The following is a 24,032-nucleotide window of genomic DNA, read 5'->3' on the forward strand; positions in this document are numbered from 1 at the left end:
TTGATGACATTGCGGGAAACAAGTCACGTAAACTGAGTGGCTAGCGGACTAGTTAAAACCGTGTGGTTAAGACATTTTCAGTGAATATTAGCTGTTCTTATGCCTTATCCCCATGTGTACTATGCTAGCGGACTGTAAATCTCGTCGGGCTGTCTGTGGGGATTGGAAAGTTGTTAATTAGCTAGCCAGCTAACCTAGCTAGCTACAGTGGCTAGCGGTTGGAATGTAGCTAGTCTTAGCATACTGTAAAGTGGACCCCAGGCTTCCTGTTGATTAGATTTTCTGTTGTTGTTTCACAATGCCTGATAGCATGTTCGTAGAGTGTCCTTTATTAATTGCTCTTGATAAGAAGAAGACTGTTTACGACGGCTTCGTGTCAGTACAGGTTGGTAAATGAGGATAGCTAGCTGTGCATTTAGCTACTGAGGCAACGCTAAAGTAGCTAACGGTTAAAACAGCGAACTGGCTAGCTAGCAGAGGCTACTCTTACCTATACATACCTGTATAGCGTCAGAGCCAGGGAGCTAGGTTAAGTAGTTTATTCGCGATGTATGTATGTATGTGTGTGTGTATGTGCATATATATATATATATATATATATATATATATATATATATATATATATATATATATATATATATAAATGAGAGACAGAGAGGTTGTGTGTGTGTGTGTGTGTGTGTGTATGTATACGTACGTACTATATACTATACACTACAATGTAATTATAACTATACGTACGTACTATATACTATACACTACAATGTAATTATAACTAGGTAACTTGCATGCATAGTAGTTAATGGTGCAAATGCATTCTATTCCACTTCGTAGTAAGAATGTGTATTCTTTGGCAGGAGAGAGACTTCAGATTAAGAATAATTCTGCCCTCAGACCATCAACTGAAACAGGCAAAGTACGAGAAATCGTGTCTTATTTAAATGAGTTTTATAACTTTTAAGCAGTAGATAGCTGTAGTGTTGTGAGCCGCATGTACGCATAGTTTCTGTGCTAGAGTTAGCTAGCTATCTGGATAATGGGTGTAGCCACTGATTGTTTGACTAATTTTTCAAAGCTGTTGGTTTGCAGATTGTACTGCTGTTGGCAGCTGAAACGGCTGCTGAAAGGTTATGAACATATCGTAAAACAGGTACAGCAAATCAATAATGTTTATATCCTTAGATTGGTTCATTGTATAATTAACCTAGAATAGTCAGTGTTGTTATTTCTGAGCCTGCAGGGGCTCAAGATTATGTTTAACCAGTCTAGCTGTAATTTGCGCAGTAACGTTCATTATTTTTAAAATAATAATTAACTCAGATTGGCCACTCTCATTAATCAAATTGTAGGAACAGATTTAAATGGTTGTGGTTTAAACTAAATTGTGATTGGTCTTTGTTTGTTTATTTATTTACAGAGGTTACATCATTCTTCAGATTTGGTCAGTTTCATTTTGGAGCTAAGGACAATATTGGTAATTTTTCTAATTGTAGTTTTACCTTCCATGAGATGTTTGCTTGCTCCTTTTATTGTTAGGTTTTATATATTCACATGTCATGGTTTATACATTTAGTTATTTACCTTATTACCATATGATGAATGTTTCTATATACTTGCATTACCTTTGGTTAGGAAGTGGCACTGAAGAACCAGCCAGGATGTCACACCATGCCACCGCCTCAGTACTATTCACAGCTTATCACAGAGATAGAGAGTCTTGGCTGGGATAAGTACGACATGGTCACTTAATCTATTTTTTCTGCTTTCCTGATGTTTTCCTTACATTAATAAATTCAGCATTGCATGACCTTGATTCTGGAGCTTCAGTTACATGTTTATTCAGTTTGCTTTGAGAAGCGTCCAACTACTGCTTTGAGAAAACATATCTATATAATCTCTTTCCAAAATGACCTTATCAGTGCGCTGAATCATATGATTTAATGACATGCACAATCCTAATCTACACCGCTCCGCAGTATCAAACGTAGTCTTAAAAGGCAAAAATCAATCAGTTTGGTCTTCATTTGTAACAGAGAGGGTTAATGTGGTCGCTAAGCCATGTGTCATGCTGTGATTTTAGGTAGGATTCGTACTTTCCTCATTCTATTAATGTTCCGAGATATAATTATGATATTAGCAAATGCAAATTGTTCTAATTGGGAACCCGCTCTCAAGTTTAATGGGGAAATGTCCAAGTTATATGAGAGACGAGACAAGGTGCCCATTTCAGCCCTGAATTGCAGTCAGTAGTATTGTACACCAGCTCTATCTGTAAATGCACTTGAGATTAATTAAGATCCTTAATTTGTATCAGTGGTAATAGCCTCAAGTCTGACATAGTTGTGGACTCTGATTGGTGTAGGCAAGGGGAAAGTGCTGCAGAACCTGGTCATTTTAATGAGTTTTAGTTGCCTTGAAGAAGGCACGTTTAGTGTTAATTACTGTAAAGATGGGGTCAATTCTTCACTCCCCTCTTATCCTCAGAATAGCTCAAAAGTGTCAGGCATTAAGAAAAATTACAGATGATCATATCGTAACTATAATTCTTCAAGTATATAGTATAGTGAAAGTTGTACTTTTTAGAAATTAAGGCAAAATTGATGACATTAAAAAGAAGACAATATCTATTTTTCTATTTTGGGGTGAGCTTCCTGCTCAGATATGCATAGCTAAAACTCTTCTGCATTTTTTTTTCCCCTTTTTTTTAGTGACAGTCGATGCACTGGGGCTATGGTGGGAGGTTGTCACGCCTTGCACATATATGGGGGATAGAAACCGAGGGTTTCACCGTAGTCTTTTAACACCCCACCAGGATAATGACACCTGAAAATGTTTCCTATTGGCTGTAGCTCTCACCATCTCAGCCTAGCTGGCACTTATATTTTAAAACACATGATCTCTGGTGGCACCTGTGAGAACGGAATAACATTTACTATTTTCAGCAGCTGGCTCTCAATAGCTGCGATACAGAATCGTTGAAAGCCGGCCGGACAATATCACAGCTTACATTTTGGAATTACTCTTTCAGACAAATTTTATACTGTTTAATCTCCATCCATGGCCTGTTTGTATGCACACACACCAAATGTTCCCTCCAACGTTTATGAGCGCCGCTGATTTTGTAGTTGCAAATGTAATGCTCTCATCAATCCTCACAGCAAGACATCAAGCTGTCAAGCTGTTTCAATCATCTGAAGTGAATGCCAGCAAGGCCAGATACTTCGCTGGGTGATCTGCGTAGAATGCAGAGCACCAGAATGGCATTCTGGCCTGGAAAAAGGATTTCCGTTCAGTGGAAATGAATGAATTGTGTGATTCTGAGGCACAGGTTCATGTAACTGAATGCAATATTCATCTCCTTGCTTTATGGAGTGTAAAGAGAGAAGACTAAGCATGAGAAGTGAGATTGTTCAGGAAGTGATGGAATGCTTCATGCATACTGGGAGATGAGAATGTTGGTGGATATGTTAATTAGATGTACAGTTACTGAATGAGGTAATGAGCAAGATACAGGGTCTGGCAAAAAAAAAAGAACAACAACAACAGAAGAATGCAAGTGGTGGAAGAATTGATGCTACTTCACAGTGCGATGAGGGGGTGATTTTGCCATGTAAGATGGGAGAGAAAATGGGTCATTTCGTTCTATTCTATTGTAGCAGTAAACAGTAGAGGGGAGCTGGGTTTAGAGAGGTATCAGCTGTATGGCAGTGCTTGTCTGAGCTTTATGTGGAGCTAAGTGCAATGTGACAGTGTAAATGTGTGGTCTTATGGTCTTGGCTGAGGGGAATACACCGATGCTGTGTGTGTGTGTGTTGGAGCCAATAATGTGTTATATCCTGACATGACTCGAGAATAATCAGTAAAGATGGGACTATGTCAGGTGGAGCAGCAGGACATTAACCAGCATAAATCTGCAGTGAACTGGAGCAGCAATGTGGAAATGAAGACTTCCCGGGTCAAATACAAGTAAAACATTCCTTCAAAAAGAGCTACAGCACTGCTCTGATGTTCATGTTTAAAAGAAGCAGGGAAAAAGGTAGTAGATTAATATATGCATGGGTCTGTGTATTTATTTATTATTTGATTTGATTTCCTTGCAGGGTTAAGTTTTTATTGGTGACAATGTTCACGCAGGGTGAGAATATGAACATATACACTCATGGTTGTCCTGTGTCTGATGCATATGAGTTTGCATGCACTAATGTTCACCTGTATTGTTTTGCTTGCCAGGCTGCTCTACATCAATACAGACTTTTGTACTCTTAAGCTGAAAGCAGATGACTCTGCTGGCCGCCAACACACCATTACAGTCGCACTTAAGCCCAAGGTAAGACAAACCTGATCGCAAACGTTATATCCCACTGAAATATTTTATTACTCAGAATTTCTTGGCTTTTCTAAGTCTTGATCTAACTGAATTGTTTCTTCAGGAATGCTAGAATTTGAAATCTAAGCTACTCGGGTAACATCAGGTTACATTTACATCAGGTTAAAGTCCGCAATATCCAGATTCACTGTGTGCACATCAGTAAACTGAGAATAATTAAAAAAAAATTATCATAATTATAAGTAAATTTAAAAATAAATAAAACTTAGTTTAGATATGTTGAAACAAGTTCAGATGAGTGGCACCGATGTGCTGTGACTGTAAGATTGTGCACAGAGATGTAGAGGTGAGATTGTAACTTCCCCTAAAGGAGAGAGGAGTGAAGGTGAGATGTGCAGAGGGAGTGATAAGGCAGCGAGTGATCTCCATAAAGTGATTACAGGGGCCACAGCAGAAGCAGGAAATTGAGCTAGGCGAGAGGTGCGGCAGCACCCACTCCGTGTGCGTGTGAGGGATGGAGAGCGGGGCCAAGGTGCCTCCGGGCTTGGAGTCGTGGTGGGGTAGAGATGCCAGCGGCAGGTTGCTGGCGCGGCACAGGGTCCTGATGAGATTCAGCAGGGCGTGAGGAACCCTCTGTGACCACCTGCCCGCTGAGGGGTAAAAATAGCAGCGATTTCCCTCTACCTCACATCTGCTCATCCTCTATGAGCAGAGAACCTCTCACTGGACTTCCAGCAGCCAACACCTCCCATTCAGCCATGCTGCGTGGGCATGGGACTGATACTTGTGTGTAGAATTAGAAATCATGCTTTAATGGTACAAAGGTTGGAAAAATCCGTTACAGTTTTATCTCGACGCTTAAGGCACTATCTTAGATGCTTGAGGTTGATTCAGTAGGCTTGATTTTTTTTTTTTTTTTTTTGCGCAGTAAAGCACACTGATATCAGTAAATGATTTTCCTTTTTTTCTGGAGTATAGAAACTCCAGGAACAGCATGAAAGGTGAAAGGTATCTCAAGTATGTACAATATTTATCAAGGCTGATTTTCTCATTGGAGTGATGGTACAAGTCAGAAATAGAATGATGTAATTTTATTTTATTTTGAAAATTATTTAGCCTTCAAACATTTCAGTACATTCCTCTCTCGATTAGGAAATTGTTTTCTTTTCACTAGCTAAATTGTATAGTGTCTATAAGTTGCTATAAAGAAGGAAAAGAAAGTGAATTTGTTGCCCTATTTTCTGCTTTTCTCAGTACCCAATAGAAGCTCCAGAATGCTCAGCAGATCTGCCTGTCCCACTGGTCATTACATGGAGCCCACAGGTACACTGCCTTCACTGTTTATATACTTGAGAATTCTTAAGATGCTTTGGCTTTCATTGTATTATTGTAATTTTCTCTTTTTACTCAATTTTACAAGCACAATGGTGCTAATTACTTCAAGGTTGGCATTTGAAGACACGTTTGTGTTTATGATGAAAGGTGTTATGTACAATGGTATTTCTTTGATGTTGTATTCATTCTTAAAAAATAGATTACAGTTGTGAGGGACTGAAAGTGTGCTCAATGAGAGGCCAGCAATAAAAGTGGAAGTGCTGCCCGAAACAAAAAACCCCCAAAAAACCCACACACACACACAGGGAGAGAGAGAAGGCCAGCTCTAAAAGAGAAAACCAGCTCAGCACCACATGGCTTTCTGCTGGCTGTGGCCCTGATGGGCTACTGGTCTCTTGTGGCAATGCACCCTCCAGTCTTTTTTTTTTGGGGGGGGGGGGGGGGGGTGTAGAAAGGGTTGTCTACCTGCCTTTTGAGCAGATTTAAATGATCCAGTGTGCTGTAGCAAGCCAGTTCAGGTGTGAGTCTGCAGGAGTGTGGCTCAGTGATGAGCCTCTGTCCAGCCATATGTATATATATATGTGTGTGTGTTTGTAATATATATGTATATGTATGTATGTAAATAATCCCCCCCCCCCCCCCCCCTTTGTGCCTTATGTGTATAGTTCCTTGTTTTTGAAACTCAGAAGTAGTGGAAGTGAAAGTCTTGTGGAACCAGCTGAACTGATGCATCTAAAAATGTTGGTTATTACCCCAAAGTAATTTGGCAGACAAAGTATATAATCATCATTGTACCTGTAAAGATAAAGATAAATTCTATTCAAGGCATACAAAGTACATCCGTACATCAAAAGTACATGTGTGTTCTCAGAAAGGCATGGCAGTGTTTATATGGAGGTGTGAAACACAGAAATTACTCTTATCTCAGCTGTGGATATAATCCTCAGTAACAAGACACATTTATACAGAAGGGTTAATGCTCTTTCCAACTGCATATGAGTATCTGCTGGGCAGCATGATATGAAACCTTGAAATGGTGGTTAAAGTTTGGCCTACATTATCTTGACCACAATTTTCTTTTATTGGCTCGTGGAAATGCCAAAATTTAACCACCTGCAGTATACTTACCTGAAATGTCTGGGAATGGTCAGGATTCTCATACACAATAAAAAAAATCAGAATTTGTTAATGGCTCATTTGCATGCTGCAGCCTTCTGTGATATTAGTATTGGCCAAGGTGATAAAAAAGTGATAAACGAACAATATGTTGAGCAGCTCTAGCATCTGCAGCAAGTGTCAAAGTGTGTGATCGTTCCACTATAATCAACAAGCAAGTAACACAACAAGGAAGTATACTCAAGCTGACTCAAAAAGAACTTCAATAGCTAATACCAGGGATATTCACATTGACATGATGGCTAATATGTTGGTTTGCTTACAACAACAACACTTAATTATCCAAAACTATGTAGGCTTTAAAAACGTGTATGTAGCATTTAGGAATGCCAACATCATAAAGGCTCCGTGCCATTATATCAGAACTGATTAATCATTATTTCAAAGCCCACAATTTTTATTTTCTTTTTTCATGCATCCTTAATGTGTACCCTTCCATCACAATTCCTTATCATAAATGCCATGTGTAGACTGCTATATTTCGATAGTTGGAGACTTTGAATGTATCTGTGTACATACCTCATTGACAGTGACAGTAATCGCACGTCACACGAGACATGCTGCCAGTTATTTGTAAACCATTTGATTGCCATGTGTGCCCTAACCATTTGTCCACTAGTTTTTAAATGGAATCTCCTTAGGTGAAACTGAGAAACGTATAGTACATTTTATTAGCTATAACACAGCATGTATATCTGTAATAAGCATGTGTTTAAACATTGATTAGTCCTGCACATCAGGCTAGGAGGAATTTTAGTTCATTCCTCTGTAACTAAACGGCTTCAGATCAGTTATGTTGGTGGGTTTCCTCCTATGAATTGCTTGCTTCAGGTTCTTCCACAACATTTCTATTGGATTAAGGTTGGCATTTTGACTTGGACATTCAAAAAAACTTTATTCTTCTTTAACCATCCTTTTGTAGAACAATGTGCTTAGGATCGTTGTCTTGCTGCATGACCTAAGTTCTCTTGAGATTCAGCTCACAAACAAATGGCCTGATATTTTCCTTTAGAACTTGCTAGTATAACTCAGAATTCATTGTTCCATCAATGATGGCAAGTCGTCCTGGCCCAGATGCAGCAAAACAGGCCCTATGATGATGCCACCACCGTGTTTCATAGATTGGATGAGGTTTTTATGCTGTTTTCCTATCCCCAAACATGACTCTTCTCATTTAAACCAAAAAGACCTATTTTGGTCTCATCTGTCTACAAAACATTGTTCCAGTAGCCATCTGGCTTACCCCTGTGATCTTTAGAAAACTTCACAGTCAGCGATGTTCTTTTTGTAGAGCCGCGGCTTTCTCCTTGCAACTCAGCCATGCAAACCATTGATGTTCAGTGTTCTTATAGTGGACTCATGAACATTAACCTTAGCCACTGTGAGAAAATCCTTTAGTTGCTTAGAAGTTACCTTGGGTTCATTTGTGACCTCGCTGACTATTACACTCCTTGCTCCTGCCTTGACCTTTGTTGGTTGACCACTCCTGGGGAGGGTAATGATGGTTTTGAATCTCCTGAATGTGTACACAGTCTAACTGTCTCACAGATATGAAATATTGGATCACTTTCCTCAATAAATAAATGAGTCTTATATTTTTGACTCATTTATTTGATTTGGTTCTTTCTACTCTTAGGACTTGTTTGACAATCTGATTAAGTTTGAGGTCAAATTTATGCAGAAATATAGAAACTTCTAAAGGTTTCACAAACCTTCAAGCACCACTATACATATGCCACTTCTGCCAAATGCTTAAATGTCATAATTAATAAAAGCAAAGGCAATCACAGTGCAAAAATGTAGGTATATTACTGGTACTTGCATTAGGCTGCATTGTAGTGGTTCTTGGATTTCTATTTTTTTTAGGTTTTTGAAAATTACAATGTCAGTGCAATTTTATACTGTTATATAATTATATACATTTATACAACTCAGGAGTTTGGAGGTCATTCAGTATTAAGTGTCATTCCATATTCTTAGGTTTTCAGTATTTTCAGATTTCATTCTGTGGTTTCAGTGTTTTGTCTTGTGCTATAATGTGGTAGCAATGTGGTCAAATTTCATTTAATATTTTAGAGGAGTGTTATTTTTTAAAATTTAATTCACAAATAGGTGCAGCCCATTGTTATTTTTGAATCATTTACATCCTAGTTTTCTCATCACTACATAAACCATAGCTCTATTATATAAGTTATATTGAGAAGTGACATGTACCACACCATATTAAATAGCCCAGTGGCCAGCTGTGTACAGTGCAGACAACTTTCATGAGATGCTTATCCTCTTGGTTTGAGATTTTGATTTGTCCTATAACAAAATTACACACATTCATTTAAGATTCTAAATCGTAAAAGTGAAACAGTGCCACTCTATAATTAAGCTTTTGAGATATTAATTCTTATTATTTAATGAATGCCTTACATGGTGTAGACAGCATCCTTCTGGCTAACCTATTTCAGCCATCCCACCACCTGCGTACCCCCATGTCCCTGGCATTGCTTTCTTACACCAGACTCTCCTCAGGTTAGTCCATGTCATGGTACTAAACCTCTGGAATTCTCTGCCCCATCATTTCTACTTCCTGATCTCAAGATTAAATGATGTCTGTGAAAATTACTTCTTAAAAACTATTTTTAAAAAGGGATGGTAAGCAGTAATTTTAATAGTCATTGCATAGGCTAATTATAGAAGGTCACTGGTCACCCCTAAATATACATACATTTTTCTCAGGGTGCAGCTTGAGAGCGCACACACACATTTTCTCCATAAAATACTGATTACACCTTTAACATGTTTACTGTGGCCTTGCATTTTTGCAGCCTACCTCTCTCGTTATCTACGGTTTTAAAGAATACTCATTAAGCATTTTAAAGATTACCTATTTCTATCCTTGCTTTTACTGAATTTATTTACCTCAGTCATTCTCTTTCTAAGTGAGTCTATGAATATGCATTGTTGACCATTATGTAGAGAAACTTAATTGAAATAGTTAACTGTGTGGTGAGCAGACTGTCAACTCCACTAAACATAAATCCATTGTGTCTGCATTTAGGCTTATTTCCAATAGGAATTCAATTACAAAGACATTTACGTGGGCCATATATTCATATAAATGCATAACCATAATTGCACAACTGGCATTAATTGGAAAGTAATTGCAGAGTTTTTGCACCTGTGCAGTGCTAAATTGTGTGCATTGTAGTGGCACAGTGACCCATCATTTTTGGCTCATTTTCTCTCTCTTGTGTTAAGGTACCTTTCTTTTCTTAGGTGGCTGTTATGTTGCGGTAGCTTACTCAAGTTAATTTTTCTTCCTTATTTAATATAATTTACATGTTATATACAATATTATAAGATTATTAATATTGTGTTGATCAAAGAAGGTCTTTAATCTGTCCTACAAAACGTGTTGGGGGGGGGGGGGGGGGGGTGTGTATGCTGTTTCCTCGCTTCCAGTTTTACATGTATGGCAATGTATTGGAGAACCAAGGACATCAATCAACAGTAGCATGCACAAATTATGTGACAGAAGGAAAATGCTTGAAATGAAGTTTCTGAATATGGCCATACTTCTCCCTGGAACTCTTACTAGATTGGCAGCATTATGTGGTCAGCGGTATTACAAAGGAGCAAAGTGAGACTACTGATCACAAGGATGAGTTAAAGTTTTCCACCTGTGCTTAGGTTTACGCTTAAGTCACTATGTTTTTGTTGTGTGTGATAAAACAATTTCATGAAGGAGCTAGTGGATATTTCATTGTGAGAATTATGTCCTAAACATTGTCACTGCTGCTCTGAAAATAAAATTACATCACCATCTTTAACCTTTGAACTAAATTGAGTATTTTAGTTAAATTGGAACTGTGTTCTTCTTGGTTCTAATTGATTTTTAAGGTTTATTCATGTCTGTGTGTGTGCCTGAGGCTTCCACTTTGTAGTATATTTTCGCAGAAAGATACTTTATAGATTTTATTGACACAGATTTCCATCTTATTTTCAAGTAAAATTCTATTGCATCTTAGAATTAAGACAAGTAAATAGCTTCGGGATCTGAGCATCTGTGAGTAGTAGTTTTTCTGGTATTGCTTTTTGTATTTTTTCCCCTAGTTAACTCTGTAACATATACATCTTTGTTTGTCTTTTCCCCCCCAGTGTAGAACAGGCATTTGAGCAGCATTAAAAATAAACCCGTGGTCTTGAACTTGAGTAGCGAGGCTCTGGTGTCCAGACCAGAGTGCTCTGTGGGCTGGGATTAAAGGAGGGGGAGGTTGGGAGTGTGACTCTCCAAGCAGCTCGCCTCGGTCAACCTGCAGCCGCTCAGTCTGACAGCACAGAGTGAAGCAGGGCCAAGCAGCATTGCCTGTCAATCGGCAGCCATGATTTATGAGGCGCCACGCTTAAACCATTAGCTCTGCCTCACAGCTGAGCAAGCGCCACAGGAAGCTGCGCCCCCAGCGTGTTTGCGTAGGTTAGAATCATAGGAAGCTGTAATGCAGAGCTATAGATGAGCTGTCTGGGGTGTTCAGTGATCTAGGGATATGGCTTGGATTCACTTGTTTTCTGATGTATAGGATATGTTCTTCCCTTTTCAGTTGGAATTACTATTAGTTGGCTTCTCATTTCAGGTTCCAATCAGTCGTTACTGACAGGCTGATGGGAAGCTGGAGAAATGTCAGGGGGCTGTGGGTTGGTTTTTAGAAAGCTGATCCACTAAGCCAGACTTCTGGACTGCACCCATACCTGTCATGTACTTGAAATTTCTGTTTGACTGTAGACATCTCATCAAAAGATCATGCCTTGTACCAATTTCTAGTAGTACTAAAGAGACGCACTATTACGAGCACTCAGGTTCTCCCTTAAAGTTGTTGCCAAAACTGCCACTGCAGTCAGGGTTAACCTGTATATTAACTTAAATGTGTTACCAGTCTCAACATTAAGGACGTGCTTTAGAGCTGTCATTTCTGCTGTGACTCTTGAAAAAAGGCTCAATTAAAAATGGATCAGTGGTAAAGTACACAATACCAATCACATTTCTGTTGTTTTTCAAAGCATGGTCGTAAAAGCTAATGAATAATACTGACACAATTGGAATGAAGTGACTGTCAGACATATTGTGCTGATTGAATGGGATGAATCTCAGTAAGAAACAGTAGATTAATAGAAATCATCCTGAAAAGATAGTGAAGGCAATCAGGGAAATGTGTCTCAAACTACAACTGTAGACAGATGGACAAAGTGATCCTCCCCTCTACCATTTCCTACTGTATTTATTGGCAACTGTGTAAGGGAAGTGTATTATTGCCCTTCTGACAAGTAAAATGTTCATTCTTGTTTGTGTCTTGGATGGTCTTAATATTGCTTTGTTTGATTCAGTTATTGATTTGTTGTAAATGTTTAATTGTTTACTCTGTCAGAATACCAATTGTTTCAAAAATCTGCTTTTGAACACTTGATTTTGAGTGTGAATGCTTCACTTTTATACATTTACTTTTTTTTAATATATTTCACATTTTAAATGTTAGCTACATTTTTCATGTAGTGAATGTTTTCCCAGCTTTAAATACCCCCCAAAATGCATGCTTAATAAAGTCAGGTTTGAGGTCCATTTGTGGCTTCTAATCCTGATTAAATTCTGTTGTTTGGTTTTATTTTCCTCTTTTCTGTATAAGTACATCACATGTAGCACTCTTACTGGTGTAGTTGACTGAGTAATACCCTCTTATCTCTTCGACTCAGAGCACTCTAGCTTCCATCCATAGCCAGTTCCTGCTGCTTGTGGAAGCCTTGGCTGAGTTCTGGGCAGTGCTGGATGAGATAGACAAGCATACCTGGGTGCTGGAGCCTGAGAAACCCACCAGGGCAGACTCCATGAGGAGGATCGCCATTGGTAGGCTCTGCCATCCTGACGTCTTGTGGTTTGCTTAGTTTGTGAAGCATCACAGCAGCTGAGCTTCGACTTTGTATGCCTAGGAAACAATGTCTCCATAAAGGTCCAAATAGACCCCAGACACCCCAAGATGTTACCAGAGTGTTGCCTGCTTGGAGCCGAGCACAGTGGGTATTTTTATGTCTGCAAGTGTATCCAACCTAAATGTATGTTCATATATCTTAAATGACCTGTTTGCGCTTGTTGAATGACATTTCACACATAAGAAATCAATATCCATCAACCCCATTTGTCCCCTTGTTTTTCAATTACCTCGGTTCATAAGTGTATATCCCATAAAGTTTTTATTACATTTAACATAGGATTGGTACAGTAGAATTGGCCAAGCTACAATATGTGTGCAGTATAATGCCTTTCTAGATTCAGAGAGAGATTTCGCTTGAATGGAGGTCAGTTTGCACTATTTAAGCCTCCGTGATTGTTTCTTTAAATCCAAGGTCATGCCTGGCTGACAATGGCACACAGAACATATTGTCGGTTGCCTAGCAATGTTATTCATTGATATTAAATCCACACTTCGATAGTCAAGACAGTGGCAGACGTGGACCCTCTGAGCGAGGGGTCAGACAGAAATATTGCTTTTTGCATTTACAAATGACAAACCGAGGGAGCCACTATCACATTCCTCCCAGATTGATCTCTCAGGGTGGAACAGCCATGATGAGCACGTTTTATGTGAATTATTTGAATAATTCCCTCTCTGTCAGAATGTTTGTCACAGTGGGAAATGCCCAGCTCTGCCGCCACTGCACCGTGGCATTTCTAAGAGCAAGTCAAGATTAGTGGTAAGAAATGACATGGCTGTGCATTGTCTGTCAGTGCACTGCAGTCACGTGATGGGCACCGAATGAGAGATGAGGTGCAGTTAATTGAAACTGCTCTGGTACATCAGGAGGCGAGCATAGGTCATGCCTTCATATAGAACACTCCCTCAGGCTTGTTTTGCTACTCTCTGGTTGATTGATGCAATTTATTTTCATTGTTTCTTTATTAATAATTTTAACACACAGCTGAGTATGTTTGTGTTAAAATACTAATTTAAAATACTGGTAGTATCTTGTGGTAATCAAGAAACTGCAGTTGCTATTTTGCTTCTGCCTTCCAGTGGTCACCCCTTTGAGGAATAAGCTGAATGCTAACATGCATCTGTGGTAAGACGATTGTAATTACTAGCTTTTATATGCCACTTGCTGTACAAAAGAAGGGATGCATTTATTCTTAGCTTTTAACAAATCCTAGGTACTGTGTGTGTGTGTGTGTGTGTGTGTGTGTGTGTGTGTGTGTGTGTGTGTGTGTGTGTGTGTGTGTGTGTGTGTGTGTGTGTGTGTGTGAGGGGATATACCTGGGTGGATAGATCTAATACCGTGTAAAATGAACAATATGCCTGTAAACCATATATTGGGAATGGTTTGGCCCATAATGCTGGTTTGTAGGGTAACTTGTCAGCCTTTTTAGGTACTAATCATTAAATTGTATTTACTATACTACTCCTGATTTATCATCTTCTCTCAGGAACCCTGACTGCAGTATCCTACAGAATATGAGAGATGTTATGGAGATAGAATTCCCATCGCCTGCCACCCACGAAAAATCTGTATGTTACATATTTTCATGTCACACACTGCCACTTATAATTAGCTGCACAGTGCAATCACATTTGGAGTTTGCAAGATCCTCCCCCAACTTTTTTTTAATTTATTTATTTATTTTTTTATCATGGGTAGAGATGGATACAGATTTCCTTTAATTGGGTTGTTTACAGATAAGATCATTACAATAACAAAGGTGGCAGAATCCTCAGCACTATCAAGAGCTGTTTAATCATATATCCACAATTTATCTTTGTGTGTGCGCACGCGCGTGTGCAGTGGCTGGTGGGTTGAAAGGACTCTGTGTTTATTCGCAGCCTGCACCACTGATTAATGCTTGGCCATCATTAACATTCTGAAGAGTGAAAAGTTTACTTGACCAGATGTTTAAATTTTACCTGCCATCCTTTTAATGGATTGCTTGAGAAAAAAGCCTCTAATTATCTGAAAAGCAATATGCAAACACAAAGAGTGGAGTGGATGGGTGTAGAGGAGAGCAGAGCAGAAAAGGGGGAACGGGGGAAGATGTATGAAGCCTCTCCAGTTTCGCTTTGGCATCTCACTAAGGAGGAGGATTCTCTGAAGTGGGGGTCAAGTACACACAGGGTTGATAAGCCCACCTGAGTCTTCTCACCCTGTGGAAACAAACATGAACCTTCATGCATCGTAGCCCCTCAGCTAGAGGGAGAAGAGGGTTGAGAGATGGAGGTGAATGTGGATAGGAAGATGCAGATTTAAGATGGGAGGTGTGTTTTTATTTATTTATTTTTAAACCACTCAAGTAGTTGTGAGCCAGACTAGATGGTTTCATTTAAATGATTTCAAATGCTTTGGTTGCCTGGTGTAGCTGATACATAATGCTCAAGTCATTTGTATAAACAAATATGTATGCTTTTTCCATCAGAGTTTCAGTATGGAGTGTGGCATCTGCTACTCTTATCGGCTTGATTCGGCCATCCCAGATCAGGTGTGCAATGACCCACGCTGTGGGCAGCCCTTCCATCAGGCTTGTCTCTACGAGGTGAATACACTGTGATTTAGTCATCACAAGATTCATACCTTTGAACCCATTACATAAAGACCACTCACAGCTGGCTAGATTGCCATTACTAATTAGAATAATCAGAAAGTCTGCATTTTCCGTCTTGCCTGCTATTTGTTGGGCTTTATCGGGACTATATTGGGACTATTTTCTCAGTGGCTTAGAGGTCTGCCCACCAGTCGCCAAAGCTTCAATATTGTGTTTGGAGAATGTCCTTACTGCAGCAAGGTAAGTCCCCACTTTACTACTACTGATGCTTAGAATCCAGTCTGTGTAGCAAATGTATTTATTTAAACTTTTTTGTCCTTACAAAAAACAATTACTGCATGTATTTGCCATGAAACTAACCTTTTAATAAAGGTTTCTAATATAAACATACCTTTTCTTTCAGCCCATCACAGTGAAAATGGCAATCCCAAAACCGTGACCAGACTGCATCTATTCTGCGACTTATAAGAAATTTAGTTTTGACATAGGCATGATCAGCAGAGTGTTTTTCTAGCGGACAGTGCCAACAACCAGAATAAGAAGGAGCCCAATAATAATGCCTATACACATTTTAAGGCTCCACTGCATATGTTGCTCATTTTCAGATTTCTCTGAATTGTTCCAGTACTTGTCATTGTTGTACTCATAAGCAGCTCTTCTCCACTGATGTCCACTATGATTAGTTTCCACCCAGTGGTTGGGATTCTGGTTAAGCTCATCCCAGTACGCCCCCTCTTCACTCAGTCTTGTGCTGTATTTCCACGAGTTGCAGTTTCTTCCCCAGTTCTTCCTGACATCAGAGCTGAAGCTGTGGCCAAGATCTGGGTCATTCGGTTGCTTTTTAGTGGGTAGCCAGGCCTCATCTGTTCTCCTCGTGACTCCAGGTCCTGGAGCCAGCTTTCTCGCCAAGATGAAGATGATTAAATAACATTGCATTTTCCATGTTAAAGTAGCATGTTAAAATAGTATGTAAAACTAATTGTTTTAGTTAATTTATCCTCCACTTTCCCACCGAGCCCAAATAGAGGTCACACATTGTTTACATATAATTAAAACTTATTCACTTACAGTAGAGTCCATAAAAATAAATGGAAAAAAAAAACATTATTGACTGGTGCATTTGTCTTAGTGGTGGCTGTGAATGGTATGCTATGCATTACTTGTTCATGTTTCTGTCTTTGCTTTGTGCCTTGTGGTTTGGGCTGCATTCTTGATGGCAATGGATCATCTATATAACCTTCATCGCTGCCTCTAGCCACAAGGCTCGACTTTGTAGCTCCTTTAGCTGACAAGTTACTTCTGCATTGTTTCTATGGTTTGAAACAATAAATAAAGAAAAAGGATGGTAGGAATAACTGGGTACAAAACTCATACCAGCTTATTGGTAAGTGTTCTGTTGCTACATCACCTGCTCTTGTGTCTTTGACTCCCCTTTGGTTCTGGACCCAACTCTGGCTGGTTTAGAGTCTACTTTATCCCAGTTTCCATCTTCATCCTTGGCCACAGGCTTCCGTCTGGTTGATCTAACAGCAGCTCTGGCATGACTTGAGTTCTTTTAGGGTGAGTGGACAAAGAAACATGATTTAGAGCATTTGAGGTGAAGCTGAAGGAAAGATGGATATAAACTGGAACCCTGATAACTTGGCATGAGCAAAAGCCCTTGCTCCTGTCTGTAAGCTCCATCTCTGTGCTCTCACCCTGACCTGGACCCAGAGAGTGGAAGACCTCTCCTGATTAATGATACCCAATGCTCTCCCTGAGGTGGCAACTCTCCAAACTAAATTTGGCCACAGATCACTGCTGAGGTCAGGTGTAGGCAAAATAAACTCTACGAGCGTTGGAGTGGCGTTAGGAGCTGCATACCTCTTTCGGCCTGACGCTGTTACAGGAGGGTTGAGACACGAGGGTGACATTGATGGTGTTGTTTTAAATTTTATTCAAAGGAACTGGAGCTTGACCCTCCAGAAGGGGATGAACAGAAACCACTGAGAAAATATTACTACAAAGAAAAGGAGGGATTCAAATCTTAATGCCCGTAGTGTTGACACTGATCTTTTCCATCTGTGTAGGAGGTTTGGCCAAGGTCAGACAGAGAAGGAACTTCTCTCTTTGGCTCCATACATTCCTCTGAGAGGATTCTCTGCATATACTGTGTAGTGTATGTGAATAAAAAGGGCATTTAAGAATTCAGATCCTCCTTTCATAAGGAAGGACAAGGGTGCGAGCATCTGAATCACATTCAGACAATTCTTTCAGCATGGCATTCTGTCCTTTTTAGAGTTTCACAATATAATCAGACGGTCCTGCTAACAGTACCAGTCTCCTTCATGCCCTCCCTCTTTAAGCCTATTACAATTATCCGTTTCATATCAAGACACCTGTATTTGAACACTAATCAACATTCCTTGACCTAGGCCATTATTCTACAGTAATTTTTGAACATCTACCTCTATTACCCAACTCATTATCTGTCATCCATATTTCATATTCAAAGCAGAAACCAATTCTAGAAAGCAAGTGTATGCAGCATTTTCGCTGTTGTTCTACAGGTGGCTGCCGTATTGGGTCACAAGGAGGCAGTAAAATCAATTGTAAATGTACCTTTTTGCTAATCCTCAAACCATCACTGGAACTTGCCTTATAAGCCTTAGCTCAAACCTCTGGACAGCTCCAAATGGAAATGAGAGACAAAAAAAAAAAAAAAAAAAAAATCAGCTGTAATTCTAACTAGTGATCTTTTGGCCTCAGTAAAAAAAAGTATTTATTCAATAGCCTCAAATTGGGCTGCTTATGTTTTTATGGATATCGGTGATTCAAGTTTGCTTGTTGCTACAATGATTCATCAGAATGAAGACTTCCACTCCAGACCTCTCGACAGGCAATGAGCCCTTCGGCAGGGTCAGCAGAGCTTAACCTCTGACACCTGGTCAAGACTCACTGCCTCGTTTACCCCTACAGAAGCAGGAGAGGGAAAGCACCATTCCCACTTCTTCCCACCACAACTCTGTATCTCAAGTGCTTGACAGGGTAGTCTGTATAAGATATACTACATTGCCAAAAAATATTCACTCACTCATCCAAATCACTGAATTCAAGTGTTCCAATCACTTCCATGGCAGTTGTATAAAACCAAGCACCTAGGCATGCAGACTGCTTCTACAAACATTTGTGAAAGAATGGGTCACTCCCAGGAGCTCAGTGAATTCCAGCATGGTACCATGATAGGATGCCACCTGTGCAACAAGTCAAGTTGTGAAATTTCCTAGCTACTAAGTATTCCACAGTCAACTGCCAGTGGTATTATAACAAAGTGGAAGTGACTGGGAACGTCAGCCACGAAGTGGTAGGTCACGTAAAATGATAGAGCGGGGTCAGTGGATGCTGAGGCGCATAGTGGGCAGAGGTTGCCAACTTTCTGTAGAGTCAATCACTACAGACCTCCAAACTTCATGTGGCCTTCAGATTAGCTCAAGAACAGCGCATAGAGAACTTCAGGGAATGGGTTTCCATGGACAAGCAGCTGTATCCAAGCCTTACATCGCCAAGCGCAATGCAAAGCATCAGATGCAGTGGTGTAAAGCACGCCGCCACTGGACTCTAGTGGAGACGTGTTCTCTGGAGTGACGAATCACGCTTCTCCATCTGGCAATCTGATGGATGAGTCTGGCGGTTGCCAGAAGAACGGTACTTGGCTGACTGCATTGTGCCAAGTGTAAAGTTTGGTGGAGGGGGGATTATGGTGTGGGGTTGTTTTTCAAGAGCTGGGCTTAGCCCCTTAGTTCCAGTGAAAGGAACTGTTAAAGCTTCAGCATACCAAAAGATTTTGGACAATTTCATGCTCCCAACTTTGTGGGAACATTTTGGGGATGGCCCCTTTCTGTTCCAACATGACTGCGCACCAGTGCACAAAGCAAGGTCCATAAAGACATGGATGAGCGAGTTTGGTGTGGAAGAACTTGACTGGCCTGCATAGAGTTCTGACCTCAACCCGATAGAACACCTTTGGGATGAATTAGAGTGGAGACTGTGAGCCAGGCTTTCTCGTCCAACATCAGTGTCTGACCTCACAAATGGGCTTCTGCAAGAATGGTCAGAAATTCCCATAAACACACTCCTAAACCTTGTGGAAAGCCTTCCCAGAAGACTTGAAGCTGTTATAGCTGCAAAGGGTGGGCCGACATCATATTAAACCCTATGGATTAAGATTGGGATGTCACTCAAGTTCATGTGCATGCGAAGGCAGACTAGTGAATACTTTTGGCAATATAGTGTATGTTTTGAGATGTGTAATGTGTGTACATCTGATGAAATACAATCTTTGATGTATATGCTTACAATAAATTAAGGGGGCTTTAATTAAATGGCCCAGTAACATTTTTGACGCCGAGGTGAGCTCTAGCTCTAGTCAGGAGGCTTTAGACAGCTCTGAGACTGTCACCACTCTGTAAATCTCTACTCTGCTGTACCTGCATGGCAGCTCTCAGGCCTGGGCTGCCCGTTGGATACCGCGCTGAGTTCAGGCGTAGGAGTGAACACCCATGGGAAGGGGTCAGTGGAGGGTGCTCAAACCTGAGCATCTCGTGTGCTCTCCCAGACAGATAAATCAGCCGCAGCCCACAGGCTGCTCTACGTGCTCCATCCCTTACTCATCTGGTCCCCATTAAGGCTGGAGTGCTTGTGGCCAGAAGTGCATCACACTCACCCGGTTTGCGGCTGGCCTAGCTGTCTCCACTGCTCTCGGCCTGGAGAGGTCCAGAGGGCTCTGTGACCTGGTGGCTGACAGGACCTTCCTCAGGGCCTGGTAGTCTGGTTTCTCATTGTAGCCCAGGGCCTTCACACTGCACAGGAACTCAGCTACATCCACTGAGGAAAAGTTCAAAGGAAATAGGGAGGCTAAAGAGGACATTATGGATTTCATGTTTCAACCCAGTATCAGATATTTTACCAGATAAATCTGAAAATAATTGATTGTACTTTTAGATGATTATATAGTCAACCAAGATTTTTATGATGGTAGGGGTTCAGGTCTACAAAGACTGCAAATTTAGGTGCCTGACAGCTGGGCTAATTGCATACTGAATCACCATGCAGTGGGATGGGGCCTTGATCCCTGGCTTCCTCACTCAGTTGCTGCACCCCAGTGTCTATTTCGTTGTCATTCCAATGGAGCAGAAAAGGGGAAAAAAATATCATACCAACCCATGGACCCTGACAAGAACACAACATTGAATAAGCTTCGCCATTCAAACATGCACCCAAACGTGTGTCTAATATGGCTTCTTTCTATTCTTCACTGTAATAAATAAGCTGTCCACAGCACTAGGCCAGTATGCAGCATCTTTGCAGCATTTTAACTGAATGTATATCACATGCACGGCGTTGATGCATGTTGGACGCCTTATCTCTCTGGTCCAGCTGCAACCAGCCTCTCAAGGTTGGGGGAATTGGACCTCATCATAATCATAGATCACAAAGCCTCTTTTCAGGAGACATGTGTGCCCCCTCATTCTGTGCAGGGAGCAAAGATAATGCAGGGCCACTATGGTCTGCTGATAGAGGAAAGGCAAGGTGGCTCAGTCTCTCTGCCACACCTTGTTGATCATTGTAAGTAGTCTGCGTATACACACACTCATTCACTACCTGCCCCAACCCCCACCCCCTTACCTAAAGTGCAGTTGGATGGAGACATTTGGATGACGGAGTCTGGCAGGTTAGCAATTAGCCTAAGGTCAAAAGAGGAGAGAGAGATTTGACAATAATTTAGCCTATAAAAATGTTTTTCCTCTAGGATTAGTGATAAATTATAACTCTAGCTATAAAATGACATGGGACACACGATCATTTTAAAAGTATTGCAGGTTTTTTTTGTTTGTTTTTAGTTTTATTTGTTTTCAAATCCCAGCCTATTCTCATACAGAACTGCATTGTCACTGGGACTTCTCTATTGCAGATTGATCTTAAACCAGGATAGCAAAGCCAGCCCTGTGTGTCTCTGTTTTATCTGCTCCAACAGAATGTGTCCCAAAGTTTTTCTCTCTAAAAGAGAAAAAGTCATCACCATTTTCCAGGCAATGAAGTCCTCCACATCTTTTCCCAAGTACACCTCTGATACTTTAACAAAGCAGTCCAGGGAATACTTCAGGCTAAGTACGGGCCACTGGAAGCTTCTGATCAGTGGCCACTACACACAGTGCAGAATCTGGGCCTACAATGGGGTGGAGGAGGGTGAGGGAAAGGGTGCGTACTTGGCCTTGGCCTCCTGAACTTGTGCTGGATTCCTGAGCACCGACAGCCAGGGCAGTGTTCCATGCTGCCAATGAAGCAGGCAGTAGCCCAGCACCTCCAGGTCCCCTCTTCTGGACGGAGCTGCCAGGGAAAGGAGGAGCGAGGATAAAGAGGGTAAGGGGATAAATAAAGTGGGGGTAGAGGGATAAGGAGAATGAGAGAGATGAATACCTGGCGGGAAGCAGGTTAAAAAAGAATCTTGATTAAATGGCCTGTCCATTAGCCACTGAAATATGCCCTTATGAAAAAGACTGGGATACTGATAGAGGAGTGTTTTGTTTTTTCAGCTGGTGCTCTGGCCTGTCTCACAGACAAACAGGGCCCTTCAGAGAGAAGCTGCGAGTTGAAAGAGTGGGTCAGTTTCCTCCCTCCACCCAACTACCCACACACATACACCTCTAACGCATGTATTCCCCTCGCACACACCACCCCCTCCCCAAGTGGTCTGGCCCAGCGGCCCGTCCCAGGAACCCGATACTCACGGCCTCTGACATGATCCAGACAGCCCATGGCCTGGCCCGACACTTTCTCTGCCAGAAAGCCAAGCAGTAAAACAAAGAAATAAATGTCTGAAGCCAAATTGTTCCCACATGTTACTGGATTCCGTGGGGTCTGTGCCGGCCTTAAGAGGAGATCCAGAGATCAGAGTTTTTTGAGTGTGTGTGTGTGTGTGTGTGCGCGCACGTACACGTCCAAGACCTCCTACACCTCGACCTCAGCCGCAGCACATTACACAACTGCCATCTAGTGTAAACACACTTCTTCACACACATGCACAAAGGATTTTTACCAGCCATTCCTCTCTCATTTCCAGTCCCAACGAGAGGAAGTCGGAAAGATGTTGCCTCTTCATCTTTCATCACCCTCTCGTCTATTTAATCTTGCAGAACAGGCAGCGCGCATCTGCCGTTAGCCTAACCAGGGTTTTATCCGCTTGACCGTACTAAATAACTTGAAGGATAGATTAAATTGCTTTCAACTTTGAGGAGAGAAGCTGAAGACTGAAATAAGTGGAACAGGGTTTACTGTTCAAATAAGCATATCAAAAGCCCAAAGACCACAGCTAGCCAAGAATGCACTTAGACCACACATTTCACTTTCAAGTGAGTCTACTCCAAGTTTCACTGGAATAAAAAACTTGTTTGGCATTTTGGCAAAGTTTAAGATGGTATCACTATAATGTATACACATAGAGTAATGTTACCTAGAATTTATGAATGATATTTCCTTGTATTTATTGCTAAACCTGACTATTCCATCTGACTCGGTCAAATATGTGAGTTAACATCACAATAAGTGGGTCCCTTCATAAAAAACTCCAGTTTGATTTCATCAATAAAGGTAAATTAAAGTACACTGTCTGTTCGTGCCTGGAGAGTTTATCAACTCAATACTGTGACTGTAGTCTATCTCCTGAGAAATTACCTATTGACTACATTCATCAAAGGGGAAAATCTCAGCCTAACTCCACATGGCTGCCATTGATCTCACCATGCCCATTAGGCGCTCTGGCCCACAAGCCAATCTCGCAGCCAAGCCCAACAGGCCACACATTTATAGCTTTTCCCCTTATAACACTAATTTAACAAACACAAAATTAGTTTTATCTCAGAAGTCCTGATACAAAGCGATGACCTCTGACAGACACATTATTTGGAGTTTCTTTCTGAACCACGTGGGCCACAGCACAGAAACACTGGCCTTAAGTGCATGAAATACGGCACTTAGTCTATTAGCACTTTGTAAGCCTTTGTAAGAGGGGAAAGGGGCTGGCTGGGCAGGTCTGACACCGATTCAGTTTTAAAACAAGGATCCTCGAGAATGACGCATTCCAGGCCAGACACAACACCTTCCATCAGCGTGACGCTGTTGTTCATAATTATGACCCATTGTTATTCAAATTACCTAAAGTGCTGTGTCAAACTCTTGAACCTCTCCTTCTGAATTTCAGCCATTTCTCTTCTACCCTACAGGTGATAATTAGGCCTTTAGCACGGAGTTCAGCAGGAAACAGAGTGCCTGTCTCCACGCTCCTCACCATGGTAACACATCAACATCTACATGGGGTGCCAGGGGCCACAAGGAAAGGAACACTCCACAATCTGCATTCATCTACAGGGGCGATTCGGTGCTAACGACCTACACAACAGCTGTCAGCTTCCACTCCACAGATGAGCACACGTCCACTACTGTGATATCAGTGCTGTTGCAAATAGCCATGACAGTAGCAAAACAAGGTTCAATATAAGATGAGGTTGGCTAATGAACTTGTGTAAGTGCATAAGCATTTTTGTTTTCATGCTCTCACTATTTAATACATGTACTTATGTTAACATAACCCAG

General features: G+C 41.0%; 2 protein-coding genes and 2 long non-coding RNA genes across 7 annotated transcripts in view; 3 read left to right on the forward strand and 1 right to left on the reverse strand.

Annotated features, from left to right (window-relative positions):
- Positions 1 to 15,965, forward strand: fancl (FA complementation group L). Of its 2 annotated transcripts, XM_027024314.3 has the most exons (14): positions 1 to 385; positions 858 to 916; positions 1,090 to 1,150; positions 1,418 to 1,474; positions 1,633 to 1,730; positions 4,231 to 4,327; positions 5,582 to 5,650; positions 12,575 to 12,725; positions 12,809 to 12,892; positions 13,891 to 13,936; positions 14,298 to 14,379; positions 15,279 to 15,395; positions 15,573 to 15,644; positions 15,808 to 15,965. In XM_027024314.3, the coding sequence occupies exons 1-14, from the start codon at positions 299 to 301 to the stop codon at positions 15,841 to 15,843; spliced, it is 1,116 nt and encodes a 371-aa protein (XP_026880115.1). In that variant the 5' UTR covers positions 1 to 298; the 3' UTR covers positions 15,844 to 15,965. The 2 variants fall into 2 exon arrangements, with proteins under 2 accessions (XP_026880115.1, XP_026880117.1); XM_027024316.3 differs by lacking the exon at positions 12,809 to 12,892.
- The window catches only part of vrk2 (VRK serine/threonine kinase 2), a 13,357-nt gene continuing 5,072 nt past the window's right edge, over positions 15,748 to 24,032 (reverse strand). For 2 of the 3 annotated variants that reach the window (XM_035531376.2, XM_081724375.1), the window contains 7 exons: positions 21,650 to 21,770; positions 21,069 to 21,127; positions 20,489 to 20,548; positions 20,107 to 20,267; positions 16,813 to 16,956; positions 16,565 to 16,714; positions 15,748 to 16,301 (listed from right to left, as the gene is read on the reverse strand). In XM_035531376.2, the coding sequence (XP_035387269.1) occupies positions 15,915 to 16,301; positions 16,565 to 16,714; positions 16,813 to 16,956; positions 20,107 to 20,267; positions 20,489 to 20,548; positions 21,069 to 21,127; positions 21,650 to 21,770 (1,082 nt within the window). In that variant the 3' untranslated portion in view covers positions 15,748 to 15,914. The remainder of the gene's footprint in view (positions 16,302 to 16,564; positions 16,715 to 16,812; positions 16,957 to 20,106; positions 20,268 to 20,488; positions 20,549 to 21,068; positions 21,128 to 21,649; positions 21,771 to 24,032) is intronic. The other variant, XM_027024317.3, reaches the window with a different exon arrangement.
- Positions 21,664 to 23,788, forward strand: LOC145660198 (uncharacterized). Its single transcript, XR_014126382.1, has 3 exons — positions 21,664 to 21,803; positions 21,977 to 22,044; positions 23,663 to 23,788. It is a non-coding gene; the product is annotated as an uncharacterized LOC145660198 (long non-coding RNA).
- Positions 23,848 to 24,032, forward strand: part of LOC145660200 (uncharacterized) — a 2,493-nt gene continuing 2,308 nt past the window's right edge. Inside the window, exon 1 of the long non-coding RNA XR_014126383.1 lies at positions 23,848 to 23,961. This is a non-coding gene — a long non-coding RNA (uncharacterized LOC145660200). The remainder of the gene's footprint in view (positions 23,962 to 24,032) is intronic.

This window comes from Electrophorus electricus, chromosome 12 (genome assembly GCF_041902795.1).
Source record: "Electrophorus electricus isolate QZ-2024a chromosome 12, ASM4190279v1, whole genome shotgun sequence".
Taxonomy (NCBI): domain Eukaryota; kingdom Metazoa; phylum Chordata; class Actinopteri; order Gymnotiformes; family Gymnotidae; genus Electrophorus; species Electrophorus electricus.